Here is a 26,412-nt window from a genome sequence, read left to right as displayed (position 1 = left end):
GAGAAATTACATATATCCTATCAAACAATGCAATTGGCAATGCAAAGAAAAAATCCGGCAGTTACTTAATGTCCATGGACTGAGCCGTATGAAGGCCCAGTATAAACCGACTGTGCAATGGGGTCCAGGAGAGGAAATAAAAGAGCCCCGGCGACGCGTGGAGGTAATCTGAGATGGGTAATACCGCCACTTTTCATGCAAGAAGCCAAAGTCACTAAGGACAAGAAAAAAGCAGTGAAAACAAGAATACAAAAGAATTCAATGATTTTACACATAGAATATTTTATTCAGATCATTAAATCTGCCCCAATGTTGACATGAAATTTACCCACTCAGGCTCATAACTCCAGGTCCAAAACCTTAGAGAAATCTCTACATTAATGTAACAACTTTCAAAAAACATGCTGCTGTTGCTATAAACTGACTGAAGTTTATTCTAATTCTTTCATTCTCATTTTTCTGATAAACATTCATGGACAGCAAGAGCTTCTTAGTCGAAGATTTGTTTTCAGGTTCTTTTCAAATTGCTCAGTAAATACCACAGTCTTAACTCTGTGCCTTTATCCAGAAGTCTCTCTTTTGTTGATCTTTACCTTGGAAGTCTATATTCTTTTTTCTTTTTTTTTTAATTTTATTTTTGTATCATTAATCTACAATTACATTAAGGACATTGTGTTTACCAGGCTCCCCCCTTCACCAAGAACCCCCACATGCCCGTTCACAGTCACTGTCCATCAACATAGTAAGATGCTGTAAAATCACTACTTGCCTTCTCTGTGTGGCACAGCCTTCCCGAAGCCACCCCCCACACACTATACATGCTAATCGTAATGCCCCCTTTCTTTTCTTCCCGCCCTTATCCCTCCCTTCCCACCCGTCCTCCCCAGTCCCTTTCCCTTTGGAAACTATTAGTCCATTCTTGGGTTCTGTGCTTCTGCTGTTGTTTTGTTCCTTCAGTTTTCTTTTGTTCTTATACTCCACATATGAGTGAAATGATTTGGTACTTGTCTTTCTCCGCCTGCCTTATTTCACTGAGCATAATACACTATAGCTCCAACCATGTTGTTGTGAATGGTAGGATTTGTTTTTAACCTATGGCTGAGTAATATTCCATTGTGTATATGTACCACATCTTCTTTATCCATTCATCTACTGATGGACATTGAGGTTGCTTCCATATCTTGGCTATTGTAAATAGTGTAGCGATAAACATAGGGGTGCATCTGCCTTTTTCAAACTGGAGTGCCGCACTCTTGGGGTAAATTCCTAGAAGTGAAATTCCTGGGTCAAATGGTATTTCTATTTTGAGCATTTTGAGGAACCTCCATACTGCTTTCCACAATGGTTGAACTAATTTAATTCCCACCAGCAGTGCAGGACAGTTCCCCTTTCTCCACAACCTCGCCAACATTTGCTGTTATTTGTCTTTTGGATGGTAGCCATCCTTACTGGTGTGAGGTGATGTCTCATTGTGGTTTTAATTTGCATTTCTCTGATGACAAGCGATGTGGAGCATCTTTTCATGTGTCTGTTGGTCATCTGAATTTCTTCTTTAGAGAACTGTTTATTCAGCTCCTCTGCCCATTTTTTAATTAGATTATTTGCTTTTTGTTTGTTGAGGTGGTTGAGCTCTTTATATATTTTGGATGTCAACCCTTTATCGGATCTGTCATTTACGAATATATTCTCCCATACAGTAGGATACCTTTTTGTTCTATTGATGGGGTCCTTCGCTGTACAGAAGCTTTACAGCTTGATATAGTCCCATTTGTTCATTTTTGCGTTTGTTTCCCTTGCCCGGGGAGATATGTTCAAGAAGAGGTCACTCATGTTTACGTCAATGTTTTTTTATAAGAGTTTTATGGTTTCATGACTTACATTCAAGTCTTTGATCCATTTCGAATTTACATTTGTGTATGGGGTTAGACAGTGATCCAGTTTCATTCTTTTACATGTAACTGTCCAGTTTTGCCAGCACCATCTGTTGAACAGACTGTCATTTCCCCATTGTATGTCCATGGCCCCTTTATTGAATATTAGTTGACTATATATGTTTGGGTTAATGTTTGGAGTCTCTATTCTGTTGCACTGGTCTGTGGCTCTGTTCTTGTGCCAGTACCAAATTGTCTTGATTACTGTGGCTTTGTAGTAGAGTTTGAAGTTGGGGAGTGAGATCCCCCCCCACTTTATTCTTCCTTCTCAGGACTGCTTTAGCTATTCGGGGTCCTTGGTGTTTCCATATGAATTTTTGAACTATTTGTTCCAGTTCATTGACGAATGCTATTGGTAGTTTGATAGGGATTGCATCAAATCTGTATATTGCTTTGGGCAGGATGGCCATTTTGACAATATTAATTCTTACTAACCAGGAGCACGGGATGAGTTCCCATTTGTTAGTGACCTCTTTAATTTCTCTTAAGAGTGTCTTATACTTTTCAGGGTGTAGGTCTTTCACTTCCATGGTTAGGTTTATTCCTAGGTATTTTATTCTTTTTGATGCTATTGTGAATAGAATTGTCTTCCTGCTTTCTCTATTAGTTTATTGTTAGTGTATAGGAAAGCCACAGATTTCTGTGTGTTAATTTTGTATGCTGCAACTTTGCTGAACTCCGATATTAGATCTAGTAGTTTCGGAGTGGAGTCTTTAGGGTTTTTTATGTACAATATCATGTCATCTGCAAACAGTGACAGTTTAACTTCTTCTTCACCAATCTGGATTCCCTGTATTTCTTTCTTTTGTCTGATTGCCATGGCTAGAACCTCCAGTACTATGTTGAATAACAGTGGGGATAGTGGGCATCCCTGTCTTGTTCCCAATCGCAGAGGAAAGGCTTTCAGCTTCCACTGTTCAGTATGATGTTGGCTGTGGGTTTATCATATATGGCCTTTATTATGTTGAGGTACTTGCCCTGTATATCCATTTTGCTGAGAGTTTTTATCATGAGTGGATGTTGAATTTCGTCAAATGCTTTTTTCAGAATCTATGGAGATGATCATGTGGTTTTTGTCCTTTTTGCTGATGTGGTGAATGATGTTGATGGATTTTCGAATGTTGTACCATCCTTGCATCTCTGGGATGTATCCCACTTGGTCATGGTGTATGATCCTTTTGATGTATTTTTTAATTCAGTTTGCTAATATTTTATTGAGTATTTTTGCATCTACGTTCATCAGGGATATTGGTCTGTAGTTTTCTTTTTTGGTGGGGTCTTTGCCTGGTTTTGTTATTAGGGTGATGTTGGCTTCATAGAATGAGCTTGAGTATTCCCTCCTCTCCTATTTTTTGGAAAACTTTAAGGAGAATGGGTATTATGTCTTCTCTGTATGTCTGATAAAATTCCGAGGTAAATCCATCTGGCCCGGGGGTTTTGTTCTTGGGTAGTTTTTTGATTACTGCTTCAATTTCGTTGCTGGTAATTGGTTTGTTTAGATTTTCTGTTTCTTTCTGGGTCTGTCTTGGAAGGTTGTATTTTTCTAGGAAGTTGTCCATTTCTCCTAGGTTTCCCAGCTTGTTAGCATATAGGTATTCATAGTATTCTCTAATAATTCTTCGTATTTCTGTGGGGTCCGTCGTGATTTTTCCTTTCTCGTTTCTGATTCTGTTGATGTGTGTTGACTTTCTTTTCCACTTAATAAGTCTGGCTAAGGCTTATCTATTCTGTTTATTTTCTCAAAGAACCAGCTCTTGGTTTCATTGATTTTTGCTATTGTTTTATTCTTCCCAATTTTATTTATTTCTTCTCTGATCTTTATTATGTCCCACCTTCTCTGACCTTAGGCCTCATTTGTTCTTCTTTTTCCAATTTCGATAATTGTGACATTAGACTATTCATTTGGGATTGTTCTTCCTTCTTTAAATATGCCTGGATTGCTATGTACTTTCCTCTTAAGACTGCTTTCGCTCCATCCCACAGTAGTTGGGGCTTTTTGCTGTTGTTGCCATTTGTTTCCACATATTGCTGGATCTCCATTTTGATTTGGTCATTGATCTATTGATTTTTTATGAGCGTGTTGTTAAGCCTCCATGTGTTTGTGAGCCTTTTTGTTTTCTTTGTTCAATTTATTTCTAGTTTTATGCCTTTGTGGTCTGAAAAGTTGGTTGGTAGGATATCAATCTTTTGGAATTTACGGAGGCTCTTTTTGTGGCCTAGTATGTGGTCTATTCTGGAAAATGTTCCATGTGCACTTGAGAAGAATGGATGTAGAGTTCTGTAGATGTCTATTAGGCCCATCTGTTCTAGTGTGTTGTTCAGTGCCTCTGTGTCCTTACTTATTTTCTGTATGGTGTATCTGTCCTTTGGAGTGAGTGGTGTGTTGAAGTCTCCCAAAATGAATGCAGTGCATTCTATTTCCTCCTTTAATTCTGTTAGTATTTGTTTCACATATGTTGGTGCTCCTGTATTGGGTGCATATATATTTATAATAGTTCTATCCTCTTGTTGGGCTGATCCCTTTATCATTATGTAATGTCCTTCTTTATCTTTAGTTACTTTCTTTATTTTGAAGTCTATTTTGTCTGATACTAGTATTGCAACACCTGCTTTTTTCTCTCTGTTGTTTGTGTGAAATATCTTTTTCCACCCCTTGACTTTAAGTCTGTACATGTCTTTGGGTTTGAGGTGAGTCTCTTGTAAGCAGTATATGGATGGGCCTTTCTTTTTGTATCCATTCTATTACTCTGTGTCTTTTGATTGGTGCATTCAGTCCATTTACATTTAGGATGATCATTGAAAGGTATGTACTTATTGCCTTTGCAGAAGTTTGTGGTTACCAAAGGTTCAAGGTTAGCTTCTTTACTATCTTCCTGTCTAGGTTAACTCGCTTATTGAGCTATTATAAACACGGTCTGATGATTCTTTATTTCTCTCCCTTCTTATTCCTCCTCCTCCCTTCTTCATATGTTGGGTGTTCTGTTCTGTGCTCTTTTTAGGAGTGCTCCCATCTAGAGCAATCCCTGTAGGATGCCCTGTAGAGGTGGTTTGTGGGAGGCAAATTCCCTCAACTTTTACTTGTCTGGGAATTGTTTAATCCCTCCTTCATATTTAAATGATAATCTTGCCAGACAAAGTAATCTTGGTTCCAGGCCTTTCTGCTTCAGGACATTAAACACATCATGCCACTCCCTTCTGGCCTGCAAGGTTTCTGCGGAGAGGTCTGTTGTTAGCCTGATGGGCTTTCCTTTGTATGTGATCTTATTTCTCTCTCTGGCTGCTTTTAGCAGTCTGTCTTTATCCTTGATCTTTCCCATTTTAATTACTATGTGTCTTGGTGTTGTCTTCCTTGGGTCCCTTGTTTTGGGAGATCTGTGGATCTCCATGGCCTGAGAGACTATGTCCATCCCCAGGTTGGGGAAGTTTTCAGCAACTACCTCCTCAAAGACACTTTCTCTCCCTTTCTCTGTCTCTTCTTCTTCTGGTATCCCTATAATGCGAATATTGTGCCGCTTGGATTGGTCATACAGTTCTCTCGATATTCTTTCATTCTTAGAGATCCTTTTTTCTCTCTGTGCCTCAGCTTCTTTGTATTCCTCTTCTCTAGTTTCTATTTTGTTTATTGTCTCCTCCACCATATACAACCTGCTTTTAATACCCTCCATTGTGTTCTTCAACGATTGGATCTCCAACCTGAATTCATTCCTGAGTTCTTGGATGTCTTTCCATACCTCCATTAGAATGTTGATGATTTTTATTTTGAACTCCCTTTCAGGAAGAGTCACGAGGTCCATATCATTTAAATCTTTCTCGGGAGTTGTATTAATAATTTTACTCTGGACAAGGTTCCTTTGGAGTTTCATGTTTGTATAAGGCACCCTCTAGTGTCCAGAAGCTATAGTCTCTGGAGCTGCTCAGCCCCTGAAGCAATGTCTGGGGTCACAGGGGAGCGGTACTGGTGCCTAGGGGGAGGAAAGAACTGTTCCCCGTTTCCCGGCTGCTGTGCCTGTCTCCACTGCCTGAGCCAGTGGGCCGGTCACACAGGTATAAGTTTTTGTCCCAGAGCAGCTGGATTGGGTTCCCTGCTTTCCACAAGCGGCCAGAATCCCAGTCTCCCCAGGAACCCTGCCTATATTAACTTTCCTACCCGGTAGTCATGCAAGTCTCATGAAAGCACCATGTAATGTAGGTTTGTGCCCCCAGAGCAGATCTCCAAAGCTAGGTATTCAGCAGTCCCAGACCTTCCACTCCCTCCCTGCTCCGTTTCTCTTCCTCCCGCCGGTGAGCTGGGGTGGGGGAGGGGCTTGGATCCCACGGAGCCACAGCTCTGGTACGTTACCCCAGTCGGTGAGGTCTGCTCTTTTCTCCAGGTGTATGCAGTCTGACGCCATCCTCTTTCCTGTTGCTCTCTCAGGATTAGTTGTGCCAACTATATTTTCTAATTGTATCCAGTTTTAGGAGGAAGGCCTCTGTCTCTCCTCTCACGCTGCTATCTTTAATCCAGGCTCCTCCAATTCACTCCAAAGGACAGATCCACCAGACAAAAAATAAGTAGGACACAGAGGCACTGAACAACACAATAACAGATGGACCTAACAGACATCTATAGAACTCTACACCCAAAAGCAACAGGATACACATTCTTCTCAAGTGCATATGGAACATTCTCCAGAATAGACCATATACATACTAGGCCACAAAAAGAGCCTCAGTAAATTCAAAAACATTGAAATTCTACCAACCAACTTTTTAGACCACAAAGGTATAAAACTAGAAATAAATTGTACAAAGAAAGCAAAAAAGGCTCACAAACATATGGAGGCTTGACAACACGCTCCTAAATAGTCAATGGATCAACAACCATATTAAAACGGAGATCCAGCAATATATGGAAATAAATGATAACAACAACACAAAGCCCCAACTTTGGTGGGACACAGCGAAAGCAGTCTTAAGAGGAAAGTATACAGCAATCCAGGCATATTTAAAGTAGGAAGAACAAACCCAAATGAATAGTCTAACGTCACAATTATCAAAATTGGAAAAAGAAGAACAAATGAGGCCTGAAGTCAGCAAAAAGAGGGACATAATAAAGATCAGAGAAGAAATAAATAAAATTGAGAATAATAAAACAATAGAAAAAAATAATGAAACCAAGAGCTAGCTCTTTGAGAAAATAAACAAAATAGAGAAGCCTCTAGTCAGATTTATAAAGAGAAAAAGAGACTCAACACACATCAACAGAATTAGAAACAAGAAAGGAAACATCATGATGGACCCAAAAGAAATACGAAGAATTATTAGAGAATACTATGAAAACCTATATGCTAACAAGCTGGGAAACCTAGGAGAAATGGACAACTTCCTAGAAAAATACAACCTTCCAAGGCTGACCAAGGAAGAAACAGAAAATCTAAACAAACCAATTACCAGCAAAGAAATTAAAGCGGTAATCAAAAAACTACCCAAGAACAAAACCCCCAGGCCAGATGGATTTACCTTGGAATTTTATCAGACATACAGAGAAGACATAATACCCATTCTCCTTAAAGTTTTCCAAAAAATAGAAGAGGAGGGAATACTCCCAAACTCATTCTATGAAGCCAACATCACCCTAATAACAAAACCAGGCAAAAACCCCATCAAAAAGAAAATTACAGACCAATATCCCTGATGAACGTAGATGCAAAAATACTCAATAAAATATTAGCAAACTGAATTAAAAAATACATCAAAAGGATCATACACCATGACCAAGTGGGATTCATCCCAGGGATGCAAGGGTGGTACAACATTCGAAAATCCATCAACATCATCCACCACATAAACAAAAGGAAGGACAAAAACCACATGATCATCTCCATAGATTCTGAAAAAGCATTTGACAAAATTCAACGTCATTCATAATAAAAACTCTCTACAAAATGGGTATAGAGGGCAAGTACCTCAACATAATAAAGGCCATATATGATAAACCCAAAGCCAACAACATACTGAATAGCAAGAGACAGAAAGCTTTTCCTCTGCGATCAGGAACAAGACAGGGATGCCCACTATCCCCACTGTTACTCAACATAGTGCTGGAGGTCCTAGCGACGATAATCAGACAAAAGAAAGAAATACAAGGAATCCAGATTGGTAAAGAAGAAGTTAAACTGTCACTGTTTGCAGATGACATGATATTGTACATAAAAAACCCTAAAGACTCCACTCCGAAACTACTAGATCTAATATCGGAGTTCAGCAAAGTTGCAGGATACAAAATTAACACACAGAAATCTGTGGCTTTCCTATACACTAACAATAAACTAATAGAAAGAGAAATCAGGAAGACAATTCCATTCACAATAGCATCAAAAAGAATAAAATACCTAGGAATAAACCTAACCATGGAAGTGAAAGACCTACACCCTGAAAAGTATAAGACACTCTTAAGAGAAATTAAAGAGGTCACTAACAAATGGGAACTCATCCCGTGCTCCTGGTTAGTAAGAATTAATATTGTCAAAATGGCCATCCTGCCCAAAGCAATATACAGATTTGATGCAATCCCTATCAAGTTACCAGCAACATTCTTCAAAGAACTGGAACAAATAGTTCAAAAATTCATATGGAAACACCAAAGACCCCAAATAGCCAAAGCAGTCCTGAGAAGGAAGAATAAAGTGGTGGGGTGATCTCACTCCCCAACTTCAAGTTCTACTACAAAGCCATAGTAATCAAGACAATTATGTACTGGCACAAGAACAGAGCCACACACCAGTGGAACAGATTAGAGACTCCAGACATTAACCCAAACATATATGGTGAATTAATATTTGATAAAGGAGCCATGGACATACAATGGGGAAATGACAGTCTCTTCAACAGATGGTGCTGGCAAAACTGCATAAGTACATGTAAGAGAATGAAACTGGATCACTGTCTAACCCCATACACAAAAGTAAATTCGAAATGGGTCAAAGACCTGAATATAAGTCATGAAACCATAAAACTCTTGGAAAAAAACATAGGCAAAAATCTCTTGGACATAAACATGAGTGACTTCTTCATGAACATATCTCCCCAGGCATGGGAAACAAAAGCAAAAATGAACAAGTGGGACTATATCAAGCTGAAAAACTTCTGTACAGCAAAGCACACCATCAATAGAACAAAAAGGTACCCTACGGTATGGGAGAATATATTCATAAATGACAGATCCCACAAAGGCTTGACATCCAAAATATATAAAGAGTTCATGCACCTCTGCAAACAAAAAGCAAATAATCCAATTAAAAAACGGGCAGAGGAGCTGAACAGACAGATCTACAAAGAAGAAATTCAGATGGCCAACAGACACATGAAAAGATGCTTCACATCACTTGTCATCAGATAAATGCAAATTAAAACCACAATGAGATATCACCTCACACCAGTAAGGATCGCCACCATCCAAAAGACAAACAACAACAAATGTTGGCGAGGTTGTGGAAAAAGGGGAACCCTCCTACACTGCTGGTGGGAATGCAAATTAGTTCAACCATTGTGGAAAGCAGTATGGAGGTTCCTTGAAATGCTCAAAATAGAAATACCACTTGACCCAGGAATTCCACTTCTAGGAATTTACCCTAAGAATGCAGCACTCCCGTTTGAAAAAGACAGATGCAGCCCTATGTTTATTGCAGCACTATTTACAATAACCAAGAAATGGAAGTAACCTAAATGTCCATCAGTAGATGAATGGATAAAGAAGATGTGGTACATATACACAATGGAATATTACTCAGCCATAGGAAAAAAAAAAGATCCTACCATTTGCAACAACATGGATGGAGCTAGAGGGTATTATGCTGAGTGAAATAAGCCAGGCAGAGAGACAAATACCTTACAATTAGCATGTATAATGTTGGGGGGGTGGGGCATAGGGAGGGATGTGCAACACAGAGAAGACAATTAGACATTGTCTTACTATTAGACATCTTACTATGCTGATGGACAGTGACTGTAATGGGGTTTGTTGGGGGGGACTTGATGAAGTGGTGAGTCTAATAACCATAATGTTCTTCATGTAATTGTAGATTAATGATAATAAAGTGAATTAAAAAAATCCACATATAACTTTCAGCTCCCCAAAAACTTAACTACTAACAGCCTTACTGTTAACCAGAAGCCTCACCAATAACATAAACAGTCCATTCACATATATTTTGTATGTTATATTTTATACTGTACTCTTAAAAAAAAGGGTTTTTTTTCAAATTATTGCAAATCTCCAACAAATTTTCCAATATCTTTATTGAAAATAATCCATGTATAAGTGGAACCAAACAGTTCAAATTCATGTCATTGAATAGTCAACTGTATTTATATTGTTAAATGAGAAATTTGTTAGAAAGAAATGAAATTCATTAAGTTTCATGATTTAAGCAGCTAATTATATAATTTGGAATTCTATCAAATATTTTATAAGCTTAACTACAGTGAATATAAATACTATAAGATATATAGTATAAAGCTAAACTTGATCATTTCAATTACAACTTTACGTTAGAGTTACAATTTATACTATAAAATTGCCTAGGTGAAAAATATCCACCATTTCTAAAGGTATATAAAAGAATTCTTAGATTATATTAAATATAGATGACTTTGTCAAGAAAACTGATGAAAGCAAATCTCCTAATTTTCAAAAGCATGCCTGAGAAGCATGTAGGAAATTTTGGGAAGGATAATATAAGCAAACTCTAACCAGTCTTTCTCCTCAACTACTGACTCCAACAGTGCAGGCCAGCAGGGAAGGGTAAAAGTATTGCCTCAGAGAAAATTCTTCCTAATAATTTCTCTACTACCTAAATAACTAAGTTAAGGAAAACATATAAAAATAAATGAGAGCCTAAAAGCATACATAGAAAAGCAAATAGTCTGACAAACTACAAAGAATTAAAAAAATTAGATCAGAAGAACGTAATTACTTTAAATGTGAAAATGTTAACACTGAACTTTTTATCCATTCAAATTGGAAAAATGTTGAAACCAAAACATTGCAGCCAGGATACAGCTGTGTAAACTGACATGTATATTTGTTTGGGGGAAGGAGTAGGAATTTTGATGAGATATGTCATCAAATTACTTTATATCTGTTTAAAATAGTTATTTAAAAACCTATTATTTTTTAATAATTCCTAAAGTTGTGAGTAAAACTGTTACTAAAAAGCTTTCTGAATTAGAAACAGGGTTATTTGAAATGATATTAGTTGTGAGATGTTCCAAATACCTGGACTTACTCATCTGTAGGCTGTGCTTTTAAAATTTCACAGAATTTTCTAGTCCAAAGTGACTATTTTACAATCACACCCAATGCAAGAATCTCATTTGTAATACGTATCACCAATGATTAATCAAACCATGTGACTATTTCCAAGGATGGAGACTAAGGACATTTATTCCAATGCCAGATAGTTAAATTATCAGAAAAGCTTCCCATACATTGAAGTTAAATCTGTCCCTATAATAACTTCCATCCTCTGATTTTAGTTAGTCCTACTTTCTGAAGCCATACCATGCAAGTGTACTTTTTTTCCACATGAAAACCTTACAAATAATTGAAGACTTAACTATATCTTTCAAGTCTTTTCTTTTAGGCTAAACATTTCTATTTCCTTTAACTCTTTCTCATATAAGTTTCAATGATCGTCACGCTTTGGTCACTCTTCTCTGGATATACCTGAGTTTGGCAATGACCCTTCAAAAATATGGCACCAAAACTAAACACAAAACTCCAGATGTGATCTGGTTATATGATGTAAAGACTATTACCTTCCTTTTAAAATATTCCTTATTTTAGTAATGCAGACTGGGATTAATATTTCTTCTTAAAAATATATAATGACACCCAAATTAATACACTTTCATAAATACCACCAGGGATAAAACTTAGTTTTTCTTACCCTCCCTATGCTATGGAAACTTAAATCAAAACACCTGGGTTTACCACAAAGACTGCAGCAAAGTTTTTCTTGGATCCTAAATTTAAATTTCCATTCAAATTTTCCACACTTAAAGTCTCTAGATGAAAATGGAGACTCAATGAACTGTTACTTTACACTTTGAAGGGTTTTTACCATAAATAATAAGTTTCACTGCCTTGCTAAAGAAATTTATATGTCTATGCATACACTTAGTCCATAGATCAAGATGTGAAGAATTAATGTTTCAATCATACCTGCATTTTTTATATTCTCCAAATTTTTCCTAAAATTAAGGCAACACTTAGGAAAGAAGAAAGTCTGATACTTTAAACCACTTCTGGGACCTGTAAAGCAAGTGAAGATTCCTATGGCCAGGATTCTCACCTGACCCTGGTCAGCTTGCTCACTACACGTGTGGGCAATACCTTGTTACTGACTCTATATAAAGAGCTCTGCCCAGTGCTCTGGGTGACAGGGTGGCACGGCTGCACACCCACAGGAGAGCAGAGACTGGAGTGGCGGCAGCGCTGAGGACAGATGCTGAGACGGCTGCGGGGCAGAGAGGCCCAGAGGCAGAGACCGGCTCACTGCGTGCAGACTCACTCTGAGTGGATGGGATTCTAGTGACTGACCTGCCCACGTGGGAATAAAGTTGGGTATAAACCCTTTCACCCCAAGAATGTTCCATTGTCATTCTTCAGTCTCAGTGAATCCATAGTGAACCTGCCCAGGGCTGAAACCCATTGGAAGACAATTGGCAACATCAGCAGGATTCATTGTTGACTGAGGAACAGAACAGGCTGCTCTCTGGTGGGAGGAGTGATGGGGAGGCATCCAAGTGTCCCCCAGTGGACATGTGGTCCGAGGTGGCTCGCCTGCTAGAGGACTGGGCTCCAGCCAAGACTGGGAAGGGGTGGAGGCAACACGTAAGGCAGTAAAGTCGGCCCTCAGCAAAATAGGGAATTCCTTAGAGAAACAGAGTGCCTGTGAGGCGGCAGGAACAGTGGAATGTTTTTTTCTCACAATATTGAGAAAGGCCATAAGGGAGAAAGATGTCCTCCTGCAAGAAGCACGAGAAGAGGCAGCACGAGAACGTGAGCTGCGAGATGCCGTTGAGGAGGTAAAAAATTTGTTGGTGACTGAAATGGCATCCCTGCAAGGTGCTGTGGAAACAGACAAGGATGTCACAGCAGCCCGAGAGGAAGCAGCACGGGAAGCAGCAGCACAAGAGTGCAGGCTGCCAGGTGCTGTGGGGCAGGTGAAGGATGTCATGGAGCCGTCAGCCCCAGAAATGGAGGGGTGGAGGTTTGATGAACAGGTGGGGTGGAGGCCCTGCCAGTGCCATAAGACCCCAAGTTGAAAGCTGGTGGAAAGCCTGAAAGAAAATAAAGACTCGGCAACTGCTGGCTCCTCCAGGAAAGGTGCTGGCACCCTCCTCAGGTTGTGGGGCACTCTATGCTCAGCTCCTATCCTCAGGCTCAAGAAATTAAAGTACAACAGGAAATATGGTCTGCTACTCAAAGGAAGAATTTAAAGGGCCCCGTGAAGGTCACGAGGACCCAGGAGTAGGTTGATTTGATAAAGGCAGGAGCAGGCAGAAAGAAATTGGATGGAAATAAAACAGATTCTTACTAGAGTTGTGGCAACAACTGAGACCAGAGCAGCACTTTGGGCCACTGAGGACGAAGCAGAAGCCAGAGACAAAGCAACAAGATCGGTCTGTGTGTCTGCAAGACTTTCTGCTGGAGAGGCTGGAGAAGGTAGGTACTGTAAGGCCCACCCATGATTCTTTTGGTAAACTCATTTCAGTAGAACTGGTCTGAATACAGCCAGGATGACCACTTGGTGGCAATAGATCTCCTCAGGCTTGAGGATTATTATAGTTTGTAAAAATTTGTTATTTGTATATTGTATTATGTTATTATGGAATTTTGTTACAATGTTTCAGCTTCCTCACACAGGGGCCATTGCAGAGGATTGAGGGCACATAGATTGAGAGGCAAGAATCCTGCAGGGGTGGAGTGTGGATAAAGTGAAGGTTCCTATGGCCAGGATTCTCACCTGGCCCTGGTCGGCTAACTCACTACACACATATGGGCAATATGTTACTACTAACTATAAAGAGCTCCACCCAGTGCTCTGGGCAATGTGGTAGCAGGGCTGCACCGCTGCAAGAGAGCAGAGACTGGAGTGGTGGCAGCACCGAGGACAGAGACTGAGACGGCTGCAGGGCCCAGAGGCAGAGACAGGCTTGCTGCGTGCAGACTCCCTCTGTGTGGACAGGATTCTAGTGATTAACCTGCCACCGTGGGAATAAAGTTGGGTATAAACCCTTTCACCTCCACCCTGCCCCTAAGAAAAGAAAACTAGCCAGCCAGGGCCAGGTGAGAATCCTGGCCTAGGAACCTTCACTTTAACCACAGAACACACTAAATATTCAGTACTTAAAAGAAACAGGATGGATACTCAACCTTACTCCTATTTAGCACAAGTCACATATACATTTTCACAAATATAAGATTTAATCTGCTCAGAAAAAGTTAATTTGAATTATTTAGTAGCTCAAGAAGTCATCATCTGTATCTCCATAAGAAAACTTTTTGCAAATAATTATCTCTAAAAAATCAATTGAAATAACAGTTAAGAGACTTGAGCTAGTTCCAGCATTCCATCAACTTGTTTAATGTCTTTGAAAAAAAGTTCCAACATTTAGTGCTTTTTCTCATAGGTCAGGATAGATGCAAATATTAGGCTTATCTCAAGAGAAATAAACAGACAAAAGAATATTTTGGAATAAGCATAAATCAAAATCAAGGACTTAATATTATAGGTAAATGATGAAAACTATAGGTTATTGGCATCTAATGTTAATCACTTTTCTAGAAGTGTTAAAAAATTGGTTGCTTTCTTAAACAGCAGCTATTTGAATTTCTAGTGATGCAGAAAAATCTAATACAGTAAAAAATAAAAATTATAAACTAAACCAGAGATATATGCCAAAAATATTCCCTGGTTCTCAAGTATTCTAAATATTTCTAGAGAGTCTAAAGTGGCATAATTGAAGAAAGCCAAATTCAATCAAGAACAATCCTGGTCCAGCTGGGCAGCTCTGGCATCTGCTTGGAGATTTAGGACCTACTCTCACCCCTTCCCAGAAACTCCCACTGCTGGAAGATGACCTAGCAGAGCCAGAGATACTGAACCTCTTGGAGCTGGATCAGTGGGCTCTTCACATTACAATATAAACAGACAGCATTAAACTATTAGTGCCATAGCTGTACTTTAACTGTTAAACATTTAATTTACAGCTATTAAAATTGACTGTGAAATCATGTTTCTTTTCTATAAGCATCTTAAATTATATTTATTTACAATTAATTACTGAGTTATTGAAGTACTTAAGAGCTTAACTAAGTAAATCGGCATCACATACCTCATAAAAACATATGTCTAAGAAAAACACGTAGAGTTAAAACAAGAATAACGTGAAAGTGTCCATTCTAATTGTTATTGTAATTATAACTGCACTGTATAATGAGAACATTCTGGGGTCGTCTTGCCAATGGGTTTCAACCCTGGGCAAGTTCACTATGGATTCAGTGAGACCGAGGAATGACAATAGAACATTATTGAGGTAAAATTACCTGGCTTTGTTCTCCCGGTGATAGGTCAAGCACTAGAATTATATCTGCATCCAGCAGTCTGCAGGTCCATAATCTTCCTTGTCCCTACCTCGGCCCAGAGTACTGGGCAGAGCTCTTTATATAGTGACTCAGTCAGTAATAGCTTATTGCCTATGAGTGAGGAAGCAGTAGCCTAGCAGCAGGCCAGTTACATCATCAAGTAGTTTAGGTTCAGGTGAGGATCCAGGCCATGGGAACTTCAATTTTCTCCATAGGGGTTAAGGGAATACTAACTTTGGGAAGGTTTCTTTTTACCTGTATTCTCTTTATGACTATTGCTATTTCACAAACCAAAAATCAGTTAGGACCAACACCCTCACCATACGCTTACCCTACAAAATTTGCTGAACTTTTGGCATATCTGCAGAAAATATTTTCCCATATAAGTAAATAATTTCCATTTCTAGTAATGATCTAATCATGGTGTGGATAAAGTGAAGGTTCCTGTGACCAGGATTCTCACCTGGCCCTGGTTAGCTAGCTCACTACACACGTGTGGGCAATATGTCCTATTGACTCTATATAAAGAGCTCCATCCAGTGCTCTGGGCGACATGGTGGCACGGCTGCAAGGCTGCAGGAGAGCAGAGATGAGACTGGAGTGGTGGCAGCACCGAGGACAGAGACTGAGATGGCTGCGGGGGCAGAGAGGCCCAGAGACAGAGACTGGCTTGCTGCATGCAGACACACTCTGAGTGGACAGGATTCTGAGTGGATGGGATTCTAGTGATTTACCTGCCACCATGGAAATAAAGTTGGGTATAAACCCTTTCACCCCAAAAACATTCCATTGTCATTCCTCAGTCTCACTGAATCCATAGTGAACTTGTCTGTGGCTGAAACCCATTGGCAAGACAGGTGGTCATGGTTATGACCATTTCTATATCATTAGATGTATGATCTCATATGAAATTGCACATGGATTAATAAAGAAAGGACAGTCCTCACAATTTCAATAATGAACACTCCTTCAAGTTCTTTTCAGAATTCTGAAGGAAATATATGTATAAACAAACAACAAATGTAGAAAAGCTATTTTAGTATTTTGTTTGTTCATCTTACTATTTCCTTTTATGCATTTCTCTAAGAATTTTCTAGAAAAAAATAAAGCAAAAAAAGCCCACATCTTCTTATTGACTGACTCTCTTTGACAATTAGTCATGTTAATGATAATCTTCATCACTGCCAAAATCAAAATAGTTACCATTTAAGTAGAATATATAACATGTGAATTAAAATACTAGGAGCTTTATATTATCTACTAAGTTCCAGGTCCATACATTGAACTGCCTACTTAGACCATCCCTTATTTGGAAGTCCCAAAGACACTTAAAACTCAATGGGTCCCAAAAAGAACTTTCTATCTCCCTTGGGAAATTGGAAGTGGGGAAATTGGAAGTTCCTATGGTCAGGATCCTCACCCAAACCTAAATTACTTGATGATGTAACTGGCCTGCTGCTAGGCTACTGCTTCCACACCCTAGGCAATAAGCTATAATTGACTGAGTCACTATATACTATATATAAGAGCTCTGCCCAGTGCTCTGGGAGGAGGCAGAGACGAAGAAGGATTACAGACTTGCAGACTGCTAGATGCAGACATAATTCTATTACTTGACCTATTGCTGGGAGAGCAAGCTGGGTAATAAACCCTTTTACCCCAAAAGCATTTCATTATCATTCCTTGGTCCCCCTGAATCCATAGTGAACTTGTCCAAGGCTGAAACCCATTGGCAAGAAAATTGCAAACATATTCTATTATACTTAAACTCAGTGAATAATACCATCTATTTAGTCATCAAGAAACCTGGGCGTTAAAATACCAGTTTTAATAATTACTACTTGGTAACAGCTACTTTAAGCAAGAATTATATTAGATTGTTTATAATAAACCTAATCCCATCCTCCAAAAACCATGCAAAATAAGTACTATTCTGAGAAATAAGTAAGGAAGGAATCTCACAGTAAGGAATCTTTTGATAGTTTAGTTAATTCAGGTTTTCTCCAATTAATCTGAATACTGAATGCTTTTTTCACCATAACTTTTGGCAAACCAATCAATGGTGCTGTCAGATCAGACTTCAGAAATAACTTATTTTTAAATTATCATCAGCAAACTGTTGTATAGATCATCCTTTTTTGCCAAAATCATACCAGTGATATACTGTATAAAGATGAGGATGAATAGTTGAAAGTAGTATAATATGAACTTAAACGGGCATTATCTATATCTATATTTAATCAAAATTTTACCTCCTCACAGCCTGATTCCTTGGAGTGAGTACAATTTCTTTCATATCTATTATTTATGAGAATTTACCTGTTAGGATAATATATCCAAACGGTAAGGAAAATAATGAACATACCTATAATCTATGTTTTTCTGTGAGCATAATATTTTTCTGAACAGCATAATATTGTTATTATTTCTATGAGGTAGCAAACAACATATACTAATTCAACACTAAGATTAAACAGCATGGGAATACACAAATAATTTATAAACTATGATGCCTTCTCCTAAAGATGGTCTACTTGTGACTAAATGAATTGTAAAATGCCAACAAAGAGACTAAGGAAAAAAAAACTGAGCTCACAGACAAAGAGATCAGATTGGTAGTTTTCAGGGGTTAGGGGTTGGTGAAGTGAGTGAAGGAGATCAAAAGGTACAAACTTCCAGTTACAAACAAAATAAATCTTAGGGATGTAATGCACACCATGTTGACTATAGTTAATAATAATGTATTACATATTTAAAAGTTGCTAAGAGAGTAGTAGACCTTAAAAGTTCTATCACAAGAAAAAACAATGTCTTTATAACAAGTACAGTGATGGGTGCTAACTAGACTTAACACTTTGCAATACACACAAATATCAAATAATTATGCTGCATATTGATACTAATATGTTATTTATCAATTATATTTCAATAAAAGTAAAATAAAATATAAAAGAGAAGAGGCCAAGAGTACTTTGATAAAACATTAGAAAATCAAAAGCAGGAATATGAGTAATTGCCAAAGACATGGTAGAATGATATGCAACTAATAAGAACTCTTCTAAGAGGGAGATGATTCTTGCAAATGCAGTGTAAAATATATCAAGTAGAAATAGTTCCAATGAAGTTACATAAATCTGCTCTAGTTGTCCTTTATATGTCCCTGCATTATCGATTTACACAAAACTTTTCTTTAAAAGATGTTTCACAGATTACAGAAAGCAAAAAAAGGAGGCTCTACATTCTGTAAAGACAAAAGTTACTGTCACTAGCTTCCAAAAATCACACCTCTATCTACAAATTTGCCACAATTAGGTGTGCTGACATAAGCATATTTCATTACCAAATACCAAAAATTCTGCAAGAGTTAAAATGCTGCAGGCAGAAGGGAACAAAATAATCCAAGCAAACTCAACATTCTTAAAAATCATTATCCACAACATCTTGAAAACCTACACAAAGTATCTACACATGCCAAAGAGAAAAGAAATTCCACACAAAACCAATAAATGGATATTCTAGCATCATACCTTAGGGAAAAAAAATGTTGGAAATACAGTTATTCATATAAGAATTTATTGAATACCTTGCCAGATTGTAATGCCATATTCAAAATGAAAAACAAATATCTAGCAAATATCATTGATATGTTAAAAAGTATGAAATCAAAAGATACACGTATTTGCAACCGTATTAAGCTTAGTACTTGTATTATTGTCCCTTAACTTTCACTTATTATGTTCCTATAGCTACCACCAAATCCACAAATGAACATAAGAGGCATAATCATCCTGTTCACTTTCTCAATGTCTTAGAATACCTGCAGATGCAGTAGAAAATGGTTAATAGACACTTGTCAATTCAGCTTAAAAAAAAAACAATAGCCTGTATGTTAACTGATGCCTAAAAGATCCATCATTATTCAAACACAATTACAATTTCCTTTCTAATAAAAACATTGTGTATATATGCCAAATGACACATTTTCAAACACGTTCCTTTTTTTTATAATTGTGAGAAGCTTATGAGTATTCTACCAAAGAATTCAAAATAAGCAAAGTTTAATAAAATATACACACAAAAACCAACCAAAAAGAGATCATACAGAAATGGTTTTAGAAATTTTATCTTGTTAGTAAAGCAAACCTTGACTTAAATTTCAAATATTGCAAAAAAGTTAAAAGAATACAATACCTCCACCTAGATTCAACATTTGTAGCAGTTTGTTACAAATGCTTTGCTACCTCTGCCCATTTCTTCCTCTCTTCCTCCCTTATCTATCAACCAACTTATTTCTGACAAAGCCCCCTGTAATCGATACGTTAATACTTCTAAGACAATGACACTAAGATAAATACTATAAATATCCTTATATAAATTCAGTTCAAGTTTTGTCACAAAATGGGTTCAAACAGATCAGGTTTTGTCCCAAATAAGATTCCTTCTTAATGTTCTGGTTTTCAAAATTTCACATTTTAAAAATGTGGATAAAGGATGGTGGGCTGTACTATTATCCCCACATCATGGAGGAAGAAACTGTAGCACAGAAAGGTTATATAACTTCTTCGAGACTAGAACAAGTTGGCAAAACCAGTAAGTGAAAACAGGCAATCTACTCCAGAGCCCACACTTTTAACCACTGCTCTAGGAAGCCTCCAAATGAACAGGAAATCCTCATGACTTCATCTTCATGCAGAATATGAACTCATACTCCTAGTCCCATTTCTATCCTTAATCTAAACCACCATCATCTATCCATCTCTGGGTTTACTTCAATAGCCTACTAAACTAAGCTACCTGATTTTTTTACCCATTTAACTAATAGTAAAAGTCAATGTTCTTAAAATAGCTTACAAGAAACCATAGGTTCTGTACCACCATTTATCTTACATCTGTGACCTCTGCTACTCTCTCCTCCCTCACTCCACGCCAGCCATACTGGTTTCTTTGTAGTTCCCAGACGCCAGGAATGTTCCCACTTGGGGCCCTAGCACTGACTATTCCTCCTGCCAGGGTTATGTTTCCCCCTGTATCTACATGACTCCCTCTCTCACTTCTCCAGTATCATCTCCATTGAAGCTTATACTGTCCACATCACTGAATATTGCAACTGTCCCCCAAAAAGCAAAGAATACTCCAGATACCCCTTTTCCTGCTCTATTTCTTTCTCCATAACACCTATTACTTTCAAACATTCTAGACAACTTCCTTATTTTTTATTTCCCTGTCTTCTCTGCTCTTAGATTTATATGTATACCAATGTATCCCAAGTCTTGAGAAAAGCACCCAGTGCATAGTACCAGCTCAAAAAACAACTGTTGCTGTTGAGACTTCTATGTCAACTTCAACTCAAATACTTTGTTGAATTAAGCTCTTCTACATTTCTTAAGTTAGCGTTTCTCAGCATCTCATAGAAAACTAAGAATTTCAACAAATATGCTTAAATTACATTTTAAAACAGCCAATTATACATAGTTATTCTTTGATTAAGATTCCTTTTTATGTAGAAATATATTTTATAGACATGACGATGTCTATGATGTCACAGAGAATGACAGGAAGGTAAAGAACAGTTTACATAGTATGATCCCTTCTATAAGGACAACATTATGTATTTGTGTGTATCAGGGTTTTTTGGTATTGTGACATTAGGTATTTTTAAAATATTTCTTCCTTCTGTATGTATTTCCTCATTTTTTAATAATGAATATATATTGTTTAAATAATTAAACAATTATATCCAAAAAAGAAGTATTTTTACAATACAAATACCAGTTAAATTCAAACTCTTGTTCTTCTATGAAAAAAAATTCACGGTTAATATATCTATTATACAAATAAAATGCACATAGGTATGTGCTACTAATGTAATTTAACAGACCATCTGCAGGTATTTAACTAATTCTTTACACAAAGGATGAGGTAGCTAATTCTTTTCTTTATATAACAGGTAATGTGGCATAAATGTGCTAAATACTACCACTACATAATGTATGTATATAAAATACACATATTCAATCTAACTTTCAAATACTACCTCCAAAATACTACTTTCAACAGGCTTTTATTCTTGTGGTATAAACTTACAAACACTTCTTTTTTATCTTTAATTCAGAACTGCAACACAAATATATTCAACTTGAGCTTTTGTTATTCCTGCTTTTAAGAAATTATTAATATTTATTTCAATTGTTCCTTGCTATAAAAGTATTTAAAGTAATATAATGAATAAAGATGGATTTAGAAAAACTGTACTCTGTATTTGATAAATTTTAAAGGTGACTGCTATTTCACTTAAGGGAAATCAACAAAAGAGCTACTTTAACGTCAACTCTGAATTTAGAAAATAACATATTCCTCACTTTTCAGAAAAATTTGGAATCTTTTGTTTTAACTTATAAAATGTACATAAAATGTGGTAATGAACATCTCAAAGACAAGCTTAATTATGAACAATTACTTTCTTTCCAAACAAAAAAAAAATTAGTTTGTTTATAAAAGGAAAACTAAATTGGTTTATACCCTGATCTTAAATCTAGAAAGAAAATTCTACATTTTTAAATGTTATATATATTAATATTTAATATTCTTTAAATGAAGTTTTACTTAGATTTTTCCAATTTTCAATACCATTCAATGTTTTTTAATTATTCCAAAAATATTAGAAAAAAAATTTAAAGACACAACAAGTTGTATTTAAAAAAAAAGTTCACATACCTTGGCTTCCGAAATACTAAGCTATATTGCTGGCAAGCCAGACCCACAGTGGGGGTGTAAACAATAGGCATGAATTTCTCAATGTCAGACATTAGAACTCTATAAAAGAGTTTTTCATTTCTGTCTTGAAGATCCATTAAGAGAAGATACCTGTGGAAATGGTACATAATCAGATCTATATTCCAACAAAATCATGCATCAGCTTGCTTAGAAATCTAACCAAACACTTTTCAACAAAGTACAAAGTACTTTTTAGGTCATGAAGACCTAAACATCTGATCAAACAAGACTTTAGAAATATCCTTAAATACCTCAAAGAATGAAAAACCATAAACTGAGTGAGTTATTCAAGCATTAAAATCATTGTTGAGACAGCACAGTTTTATATTCGAGAAGACTTTATCCCTATTTTAAAATGAAAGACAGATGAAAATACCCCTATAGAAATACTTTCTTTTTAATAGTTTAAACATTTCTTAATAGTTTAAACATTAAGTAAACAGAAAGACTTCATCCTTTAACTTGCAGTACTGATTAACCAGGGGAAACAAAAAGGAGATAAGGAAGCAGTAAGGAAAGTAGCATCAATCCTAAAAATTATGAAGGTTAGCAAGTTCAAGGGCCTTTTCTTATTATTTGTATTAAATGGCCTTTTTTTCTAGAGCATTCTGACCCAGGTTATCTTTCTAAACATAAACTTTACCATGTTACCTGTAATTTTTAATGGTTTACAGAATAAAACTCAAACTGCTTGATACAACTTGAAAGAATCTTGAAAACTATATTTGACAGTCTTACCAGCCTTTTGGATTTATTTCTAATCCCCCAAATAGTTGAAAATGCACCAAATTTGGATTTAGAGACAGGATTCTAAAGTTTGGCAATACCAATGGGTTTACCAAGCCAAAAAATTAACATTTGGGAAGAAGATGATGAGTTTTAGACATGCTAAAATTGATTTAGCAATGTTTGAGTAATCATTGCTAAATCAATGATTAATTCTCAAACCTCATCTTTTCTTTACCTATCATAACATTTGATACAGGTGGCATTCCCTAGAGCTCAATACACTCTCTCCTTGACTTTTAGGCTATCATCTCTTGGTTTTACTCCTATTTCACCAGTCTTTCCTTTTCTCTTTGTTGTTTTCTCCACTTCTCTGAAAGTTCTCTAACACTCATCTCTAATATATTAGGAAATTATGCTGGCTTTATTTCAACATAAATCCAAATTCTTAATACCTTCATTGCTACCACTCTGGATCTAAATCACCATCATCTCTTGCCTGGATTATTGTAAGAGTCTCCTTAATATTCATCCAGACTACATTCTATTCTCAACCTAGCAGTCAGTGTACTTGACAGATAGCTCAGATCATTTTAATCTTCTGATAAAAACCTTGAATGGCTCCCCTTTCCACTCAGAGTAAAAGCCAAAGTCCTTCAGTGGCTTTCAAAGCCACTCATAATCTGTTCCAGACACCGGTCATCCTGCAGATCCTTGAACATATCAGCTAAAGAACACTGTTCCTCAGATTTCTTCACAGCTTTGGTTATCTGCTCATAAATAGCTTTCTCAATGAAATTTATCCTGATCACCTACTTTAACAGGGTAAACCGATGATACCAGCTCCCGGCATTCTCAGTCCCTCGGCTCTACCCTAGCTTTCTTTTTATTTCATTAGCACTTGTCACTTCCTAAAATATTAAATAATTTACTTATTATTCTACTATTTAGTATTTTTAAATAATTTTTTAAAATAATTTACCCAAGTTCTGCAAAGGCAGAGATCATTGTCTATAATCCCAATATCTAAATGACCACCTAATATTGAGTTGATGCTCAGTAAATATTTTAAGAACAGTCTATGGTAAAAATATGAAAGTCAGTAGGTCCTAGGAGATAACTAATAAAAATGGCCCAGGAAAAGAATATAAAATAAAAATATAAGAGTCTGAAGGAAGGGTTTAAGAAACAAGTGAAAGCAGTTGTGAAAAATTTAAGCAGCAGCAAATATACACATTAGATAAATGGAGTCAACCTCTTTACCTAGCTACCTGTCATCATCCACAGGATCATTAAAAAAGTGGCCTTGGCAGGGATGGAGTTATCCATGAGCTCAGCAACATGGATTTCCATTCACCAACGCCAACGTGTCTATAATCTGCCAGCAGCTGAGACCAACACTGAGCACCTGATAACGGCACCATTCCATGGGGTGATCAGCAGCTACCTGGTGGCAGGCTGATTACACTGGACTGCTCTGTCATGGAAGGGGTGATGTTTGTTCTTACTGAAATAGATACTTAACTCTGGATACATATTTGCCTTCCTTGCACACAATGCTTCTGGCAAAACTACAATCTGTGGATTTACAGAATTCCTTACCCACCATCACAGTATTCCACACAGCATTGCTTCTGATCAAGGAACTCACTTCAAAGCAAATGAAGTGTGACAATAGACCTGTGTTCACAGAATTTGCTGGTCTTACCATGCCCCCAACCATCCTGAAGCAGCTGGCTTGACAGAAGGGTGGAATGGCTTCTGAAGACTTAGTTACAGCACCAGCTAGGTGGCAACACCTTGCAAAGCTGGAGCAAGACTCCCCTGGAGGATATAATGCTCTGAATCAGTGTGCAATATATGGTGCTATTTCTCCCATAGCTGAGATTCCCAGGTCCAGGAACCAAGGAGTAGAAATTCAAGTGGCACCACTCAGTATTACCCCCAGTGACCCACTGGCAAAATTTCTGCATCCTGCCCTTGTGACCTTATGTTCTGCTGACCTAGAAGCCTTAGTACCAAAAGGAGGAACATTTCTACCCAGAGACAATGATTCCATTGAACTGGAAGTTAAGACATCCACTAGCCACTTTGGGTACCACATGCCTCTGAATCAACAGGCAAAGAATGGAGTTACTATGCTGGCTAGGGTGACTATCCTCCATTATTATTATTCTCTTCAATCCCCCAACAAAAAGGAATTCTGCCATAGACTGCCTTTGAACACAAACTACAGCTTTCCCCTTGGTCTCCAGCCTGACAGTCTACCTACAGACTTAGGACTTACCTAGCCTCCATAATCATAAGAGCAAATTCCTTAAAATAAAAGTAACTAACTAAATAAATAAAAACCAGTAAGATGTTGATACACATATACACATCCTGTTGGTTCTGTTTCTCTGGAGAACCCTGAGTAATGTAAATACCTACTAGGTTTGGGTTAGCTAACTCTTCTAACCTAAAACTGTATTTTCAAATAACTATTATTTTTTCAACCCACAAATGAAAAACCTGTGGTTTAAAGGTTCAGGACCTTAATAAGGAAGGAGAGAATCAAAAGCAAAGGGCAAGACATACAGTGGTCATGGCAGTGGTTGTAGTGATTTATTTAAGGGCCCACTGCTATTGAGAGGCAGCCAGAATTTCAACACAGGGCTAATTCCCAAGGTAGGAGATAAAGTTACCTTATCTTTGTGCAAAGATGGAAACCTAAACAAAGATCTACATCTGCAACCGTGTTAACCAAGTTTGGAAGTTGAAAAAGTGTGTGCTTTCACCTACAATGAACTTAATGTCTGACTAAAAGCCACTTTAATCTGTCTTGCTCTGTCGAGGATGCATTTCCTGATAATACACCTTTATAGCAATAATTTTATCACCAAAGAGAAGTGATCGCTCTGAGGATATAGTTTGGAAAATTTTACTTTATTCAAATGCTCCTACAGGGGTAGATTTTAAAAAAAAACTATTGTATTTGCAGACAGATTCTCCTCAAAGTTAACTACTCTTATCAAATCACTAAATATTTTAACTTTCTCCTCCCATAAAAAGTAAACTAGACAATTTTCCCTAAGAGAAGAATAAAAATCATCTTCAGAAATGTGTTACCTGTCAAAGTCAGAACTCAGACGCTCAAAATTTTTAATCACTCTAAGGACCTGGATATCCTGACCGATGAAGCAAGGCGGCAACAGTCCGTGAATGTTCAGTTGTTGTCTCTCTTCCAGGGAAAAAGCCAAGTCCTATGAAGAAAAGAAAAAACAATTATTAGAGGGGGAAGAAAGACAAAAAGTACATGTATTTTATATACACACACATAAAACCCAACAAATACATGGAAGTAAACAT

At 37.2% G+C, this 26,412-nt stretch overlaps 1 protein-coding gene across 1 annotated transcript in view; it reads right to left on the bottom strand.

The window, feature by feature from the left end:
* Window positions 1-26,412, bottom strand: part of ME1 (malic enzyme 1) — a 256,822-nt gene that overhangs the window by 192,505 nt on the left and 37,905 nt on the right. The window contains exons 2-3 of the mRNA XM_037004920.2: window positions 26,173-26,306; window positions 22,279-22,428 (exon numbers count right to left, since the gene is read on the bottom strand). Coding sequence (XP_036860815.1) covers window positions 22,279-22,428; window positions 26,173-26,306 — 284 coding nt within the window. The remainder of the gene's footprint in view (window positions 1-22,278; window positions 22,429-26,172; window positions 26,307-26,412) is intronic.

The sequence above is a fragment of the Manis javanica genome, chromosome 13, assembly GCF_040802235.1.
Source record: "Manis javanica isolate MJ-LG chromosome 13, MJ_LKY, whole genome shotgun sequence".
In the NCBI taxonomy this organism is placed as follows: domain Eukaryota; kingdom Metazoa; phylum Chordata; class Mammalia; order Pholidota; family Manidae; genus Manis; species Manis javanica.
This window is presented reverse-complemented; position numbering and strand designations above follow the sequence as displayed.